The sequence below is a fragment of the Oncorhynchus keta genome, chromosome 10, assembly GCF_023373465.1.
Source record: "Oncorhynchus keta strain PuntledgeMale-10-30-2019 chromosome 10, Oket_V2, whole genome shotgun sequence".
Lineage (NCBI taxonomy): Eukaryota > Metazoa > Chordata > Actinopteri > Salmoniformes > Salmonidae > Oncorhynchus > Oncorhynchus keta.
In genome coordinates, this window is record NC_068430.1 from 6,294,342 (window position 1) to 6,301,841 (window position 7,500).

At 48.6% G+C, this 7,500-nt stretch overlaps 1 protein-coding gene across 1 annotated transcript in view; it reads left to right on the forward strand.

Annotated features, from left to right (window-relative positions):
* The window catches only part of LOC118378225 (glutamate receptor-interacting protein 2-like), a 185,390-nt gene that overhangs the window by 62,454 nt on the left and 115,436 nt on the right, over positions 1-7,500 (forward strand). Inside the window, exons 7-8 of the mRNA XM_052528611.1 lie at positions 1,745-1,890; positions 6,202-6,349. Of these exons, the coding sequence (XP_052384571.1) occupies positions 1,745-1,890; positions 6,202-6,349 (294 nt within the window). The remainder of the gene's footprint in view (positions 1-1,744; positions 1,891-6,201; positions 6,350-7,500) is intronic.

A 7,500-nucleotide genomic window follows, 5' to 3' on the forward strand; every position in this document is an offset into this window, starting at 1 on the left:
AGATAGAGCACGCGGTCAGATAGAGCACAGGGTCAGATAGAGCACGCGGTCAGATAGAACACAGGGTCAGATAGAGCACAGGGTCAGATAGAGCACAGGGTCAGATAGAGCACGCGGTCAGATAGAGCACAGGGTCAGATAGAGCACAGGGTCAGATAGAGCACGCGGTCAGATAGAACACAGGGTCAGATAGAGCACAGGGTCAGATAGAGCACGCGGTCAGATAGAGCACAGGGTCAGCTGGAGCATAGGGTCAGCTATAGCACAGGGTCCGATAGATCACAGGGTCAGCAGGAGCACAGGGTCAGATAGAGCACAGGGTCAGATAGAGCATGCGGTCAGATAGAGCACAGGGTCAGCTGGAGCATTGGGTCAGCTATAGCACAGGGTCAGATAGATCACAGGGTCAGCAGGAGCACAGGGTCAGATAGAACACAGGGTCAGATAGAGCACAGGGTCAGCTACAGCACAGGGTCAGCTAGAGCACAGGGTCAGCTAGAGCACAGGGTCAGCTAGAGCACAGAGGAGCACAGGGTCAGCTAGAGCTACAGTACACCTACTCATTTCTTTATTCTTTATTTTTACTATTTTCTACATACATGTAGTATAATAGTGAATACATCAAAACTAAGAAGTAACACATGGAATATATGTCTTCACTATTATTCTACAACGAAGAAAATAGTCAAACATAAAGAAAACCCCTTGAATGAGTAGGTCTTCTAAACCTTTGACTGGTACTATATGTTATAGTGCACTGCTATGTAGGGTGCATATGTAGTGCACTACTGGTGTCATTTGAGACAGGACCTGTGTTACATTTTTCTGTGTGGGTTTGGCTGAGAGGGATATTGAAAATGAATATGTCTCCTGAATATGTTGGCTGGTGAGACATCTTCCATCTCTGTCTTTGGTTCAGTCTATCAGGTATGAAGGTAAGACCCAGATGCAGACAACGTTGAGTTAACAAGGGTTTAATAATGCAACAGGGCGATAGACAGGTCAAGGGGTCAGTAAACCAGAGGTGGGGCAACGGTACCGGACGGCAGGCAGGCTCAGGGTCAGGGTAAGGCAAGCGTCAAAACCAGGAGGGCGTGAAATAGAGAGACTGATAAAAGCAGGAGCTGAGACAAAACCGCTGGTTGACTTGACAAACAAGACGAACTAGCAACAGACAAACGGAGAACACAGGTATAAATACCCAGGGGATAATGGGGAAGATGGGCGACACCTGAAGGGGGGTGGAGACAAGCACAAAGACAGGTGAAATAGATTAGGGTGTGACACAGTCAGCGTTCCTTTGTGTCTCCTCTGTTGTCTCCTCTGTTGTCTCCTAGGACTGTGGTCAAATGTCACAAATCGCCTGACAGTTGTATAAAAGTCATTTTTAGATCGCTTGGGTTGGATAGAAGCCATCTTCATTTCCTCCTTTTTCCTTTTTACAACAAGGAAGTTGTTATGAACTCAAAGGATCGACCCTGTGCATCTGCCACCATATGTCTTGTATAACATCTCAGGTCAGGAACAAAATCTGGATTTACTAGTTCATCGATCCTTGTTTATTGAACCAAATAACAGTGACCCCCCTTCTTCTTCTCTGCCCATCTCTACCATTTACCTTCCTCTACCTCCCTGTCTCCCCTCTCCATGTGTGTCTCTCTCTTCTCCCTTCCTCTCTCTCCTCTGCCTCTACCTGTCCGTCCCCCCGTCCCCCCGTCCTCCCCGTCCCCCCGTCCTACTGTAGAGAGGGCAGCCTGAAGCCGGGGGATCGTCTGATGTGTATAGACGGGGTGCCCCTCCACAGTGCCAACCACAGGGATGCCCTCGCCGTGCTCAACCAGTGTGGTCAGGAGGCCCTCCTACAGATCGAGTATGACGTCTCTATCATGAGTAAGAGAAACCGTCCGAAATATAATGTATTCTATTCTAGTCATTCTATCTCTATCTCAGAGTTCACACTCTGCTGGAGAAATAAATAAACAATGTCAGCTTATTTTGTGTCATCCAGGCTGAATATTATTTGTTTCTAGTCTCTAACTTCACTGAAATGTGAAACAAAGTGGATAGTGAGTGGATAATGTGTTGGGATCCCAGACCGTGTGTTTTATTTGCAGCCCTCAAAGGGAAGCAACTAGACTTAATAATAAATCCCAGTCACTTCACTGACTTTCTTCACTTGGAACCAGCCAGGGGGAGAATACCAGACAACACCTGCCTACCTGGGCTGCAGGACTTTGATACTTGACTGTCTATTCATGTATATTGACTCCACAGACCCCAGACACTTCAGGGACCACAAGCTTCACTTGAACTGACAGTGAGAAAAAGAGCATTACCAGTCTGTACCAGTCTAAATATACTGTATATGTACCAGTCAGGACCAGCAAGTCCCAGCCTGCCCTCAGCTCAACATCTTTTTAGTTAAACTAGTTGACACTTGAACGTCCGTGTCCCTCATCAAGAGGAGGTATCTGGGGTCTGTGTCCCTCATCAAGAGGAGGTATCTGGGGTCTGTGTCCCTCATCAAGAGGAGGTATCTGGGGTCTGTGTCCCTCATCAAGAGGAGGTATCTGGGGTCTGTGTCCCTCATCAAGAGGAGGTATCTGGGGTCTGTGTCCCTCATCAAGAGGAGGTATCTGGGGTCTGTGTCCCTCATCAAGAGGAGGTATCTGGGGTCTGTGTCCCTCATCAAGAGAAGGTATCTGGGGTCTGTGTCCCTCATCAAGAGAAGGTATCTGGGGTCTGTGTCCCTCATCAAGAGGAGGTATCTGGGGTCTGTGTCCCTCATCAAGAGAAGGTATCTGGGGTCTGTGTCCCTCATCAAGAGGAGGTATCTGGGGTCTGTGTCCCTCATCAAGAGAAGGTATCTGGGGTCTGTGTCCCTCATCAAGAGGAGGTATCTGGGGTCTGTGTCCCTCATCAAGAGAAGGTATCTGGGGTCTGTGTCCCTCATCAAGAGAAGGTATCTGGGGTCTGTGTCCCTCATCAAGAGGAGGTATCTGGGGTCTGTGTCCCTCATCAAGAGGAGGTATCTGGGGTCTGTGTCCCTCATCAAGAGGAGGTTTCTGGGGTCTGTGTCCCTCATCAAGAGAAGGTATCTGGGGTCTGTGTCCCTCATCAAGAGGAGGTATCTGGTGTCTGTGTCCCTCATCAAGAGGAAGTATCTGGGGTCTGTGTCCCTCATCAAGAGAAGGTATCTGGGGTCTGTGTCCCTCATCAAGAGGAGGTATCTGGGGTCTGTGTCCCTCATCAAGAGGAGGTATCTGGGGTCTGTGTCCCTCATCAAGAGGAGGTATCTGGGGTCTGTGTCCCTCATCAAGAGGAGGTATCTAGGGTCTGTGTCCCTCATCAAGAGGAGGTATCTGGGGTCTGTGTCCCTCATCAAGAGGCGGTATCTGGGGTCTGTGTCCCTCCTGAAGAAACATTGTGTTATTTCTTCTCAGACAGGAAGTTAAGTGGTACTCCTGCTGCTCTCAGACTGTCTCTGGTCTCGTTTCCTTTTATTTCTGAATCTCAAACAGCAGGTTTTTCTGAGTGGCAGGTTTGGCGACCTTTGAGCCCCTCCCTGTATTGAAGGTGAAGTGGTTACCCAGTGTTGCCGGACTCTTTTCCAGCCCAACTTGGCCCCCCGGCCCGCCCTAGCCAACCTAGACCACTGGAGCAAGGGGAACTACAGCCCCCAGTCTCCCTCTACACAGGGTTCTCTGGCCCCCCCCAGCCCCTCTACACAGGGTTCCTGGCTAGCCAACCTAGACCACTGGAGCTACTGTGGCTGGAACAGGAGAACTACAGCCCCCAGTCTCCCTCTACACAGGGTTCTCTGGCTTGGTATAGTGAACTACTGTGGCTGGAACAGGGAGAACTACAGCCCCCAGTCTCCCTCTACACAGGGTTCTCTGGCTTGGTATAGTGAACTACTGTGGCTGGAACAGGGAGAACTACAGCTGCCCCAGTCTCCCCTCTACCCAGTCTCCCTCTACACAGGGTTCTCTGGCTTGGTATAGTGAACTACTGTGGCTGGAACAGGGAGAACTACAGCCCCCAGTCTCCCTCTACACAGGGTTCTCTGGCTTGGTATAGTGAACTACTGTGGCTGGAACAGGGAGAACTACAGCCCCCAGTCTCCCTCTACACAGGGTTCTCTGGCTTGGTATAGTGAACTACTGTGGCTGGAACAGGGAGAACTACAGCCCCCAGTCTCCCTCTACACAGGGTTCTCTGGCTTGGTATAGTGAACTACTGTGGCTGGAACAGGGAGAACTACAGCCCCCAGTCTCCCTCTACACAGGGTTCTCTGGCTTGGTATAGTGAACTACTGTGGCTGGAACAGGGGGTTCTCTGGCTTGGTAGAACTGGAACAGGGAGAACTACAGCCCCCAGTCTCCCTCCTGGCTTGGTATAGTGAACTACTGTGGCTGGACAGGCTTGGTATAGTGAACTACTGTGGCTGGGTCCAAGGCAGACTAGCTCTGTTGCCCACTTAGCTAGCTGCAGATTTACATTGGAGTCATCTACCAGACACTCTTATCCAGAGCAATTAGGGTTAAGAGCCTTGCTCAAGGGCACATCGGCAGATTGTTCACCTCGTCGGCTCAGGGATTCGAACCAGTAACATTTTGGTTACTGGCCCAACACTAGGTTACCTGTCACCCCAGATCTCTATGGCTTAGGAAGGAGGCAAGGGAAACAGCAGCTGTTGTCTCTTTCTCCTCCAAACTTTATCCAATATTACAGATTACAATTATATTATCAACTATCACAGTATAGTGTACAAAATGCGCTATTCAATAGCTGTATTTTCCTGGCCACAATTCTGCTGTTTTCCATCCTTCCCCACTAATCAGGGATTCCGACCTGGGACACCAGATGAGTAGACACCAGAGTGGACACCAGAGTGGACACCAGAGTGGACACCAGAGTGGACACCAGAGTGGACACCAGAGTGGACACCAGAGTTGACAGCAGAGTGGACAAAACACTCTGGTCATTGAATACGGCAGGGTAGCCTAGTGGTTAGAGCGTTGGACTAGTAACCGGAAAGTTGCAAGTTCAAACCCCCGAGCTGACAAGGTAAAAATCTGTTGTTCTGCCCCTGAACAAGGTAGTTAACCCACTGTTCCTAGACCAGTTAACCCACTTTTCCTAGGCCGTCATTGAGAATAAGAATTTGTTCTTAACTGACTTGCCTAGTTAAATAAAGGTAAAAAAAATTACATTACAGTAATTGACCAATTATGGTAAATCAGGTAAAAAAATTAAATGACTTCAGTCCTCAAGGGCTGGAACTGAACATCCCTGGATCATAATGACAGCTAATTGTCCCATGTTCCTGCTGTTAACCTCTCATTGTAATACGTTTCTGGGAGGTGGACTCTGAATGCCATATCTTAGTCATCATAGAGTTGCAGGAATTAAAAAGTTTAAACTGTGGAACAGTTATTTTTGTGTCTAACTATCCATAGGATATGCATTGCATGAGTATTGTGAGAATTATTCTGCCAAAACTGCCACACAACCTCGTTTATCCAATGCCTGCAACCGTATTCTATCTGTTAGGAAATTATGATTAATAAAAATAAAAATAATAATTTTAAATGGAACTGTAAGTAAACTTATACTTTGTTTTATAAGTGATTGACAATATGAGTTCATAAGAAGGGATTGTGAGACACGGACAAGGAGTAATAAAAAGTTAATGAACACCATTCCAACTAGGCAGAAACTAATGGGTTGTGGACTGTGTAAACACATAAGATCGTTAGCCTATGGTTGACCCAACTGAAACTTAGCTCTGGGGTTTTTAGATACGGCAGTGAGTGCATTCCTAGGGTTTCTGTTAATTAAAACTGTCAGTTCAGTGGTGATCGATAATGTTGAGGGGTCAAAAGTTATCGGGGAGTGTGGTAGTAAGTTAGAATGAACTTTTCACCTTACTTTGTCCCGGTCGAGAGGAGGGGATTCTGTTAAAGCAGTGAAATGATGTCATGATCTGTATATAAACTGCTGCACGTGTTTAAGTGGGAGCGCGCTCCGAGAATAAACTCTATTACCTATTATTGAAAGACTGGTCTGCGTCTATTTTATGCAAACAAGACATCTTACAAATTCTCATAAAATAGATTGAGGGCTTTCAATTGATGAAAGCACATTGGCATAATCAAATTATAGTAACACTATCAAACTTTATCTGTGACCTTTCAGATACTGTGACGAATGTGTCTGGTCCCCTATTGGTGGAGATCGCCAAGTCACCAGGGGCGGCTCTGGGTATCACCTTGACAACCGCCACCCACAGGAACAGACAGGTCATCGTCATCGACAGGATCAAAGCAGCTAGTGTGGTGGACAGGTGAGCTGACAGACCCACAGGTAGTGTGGTGGACAGGTGAGTTAACAGACCCACAGGTAGTGTGGTGGACAGGTGAGTTAACAGACCCACAGGTAGTGTGGTGGACAGGTGAGTTAACAGACCCACAGGTAGTGTGGTGGACAGGTGAGCTGACAGACCCACAGGTAGTGTGGTGGACAGGTGAGTTAACAGACCCACAGGTAGTGTGGTGGACAGGTGAGCTGACAGACCCACAGGTAGTGTGGTGGACAGGTGAGGAGACAGACCCACAGGTAGTGTGGTGGACAGGTGAGTTAACAGACCCACAGGTAGTGTGGTGGACAGGTGAGTTAACAGACCCACAGGTAGTGTGGTGGACAGGTGAGTTAACAGACCCACAGGTAGTGTGGTGGACAGGTGAGCTGACAGACCCACAGCTAGTGTGGTGGACAGGTGAGTTAACAGACCCACAGCTAGTGTGGTGGACAGGTGAGTTAACAGACCCACAGGTAGTGTGGTGGACAGGTGAGTTAACAGACCCACAGGTAGTGTGGTGGACAGGTGAGTTAACAGACCCACAGGTAGTGTGGTGGACAGGTGAGTTAACAGACCCACAGGTAGTGTGGTGGACAGGTGAGTTAACAGACCCACAGGTAGTGTGGTGGACAGGTGAGTTAACAGACCCACAGCTAGTGTGGTGGACAGGTGAGTTAACAGACCCACAGGTAGTGTGGTGGACAGGTGAGTTAACAGACCCACAGGTAGTGTGGTGGACAGGTGAGTTAACAGACCCACAGGTAGTGTGGTGGACAGGTGAGTTAACAGACCCACAGGTAGTGTGGTGGACAGGTGAGGTAACAGACCCACAGGTAGTGTGGTGGACAGGTGAGTTAACAGACCCACAGGTAGTGTGGTGGACAGGTAGGTTAACAGACCCACAGCTAGTGTGGTGGACAGGTGAGTTAACAGACCCACAGGTAGTGTGGTGGACAGGTGAGCAGACAGACCCACAGGTAGTGTGGTAGACAGGTGAGCAGACAGACCCACAGGTAGTGTGGTGGACAGGTGAGTTAACAGACCCACAGGTAGTATGGTGGACAGGTGAGTTAACAGACCCACAGGTAGTGTGGTGGACAGGTGAGTTAACAGACCCACAGCTAGTGTGGTGGACA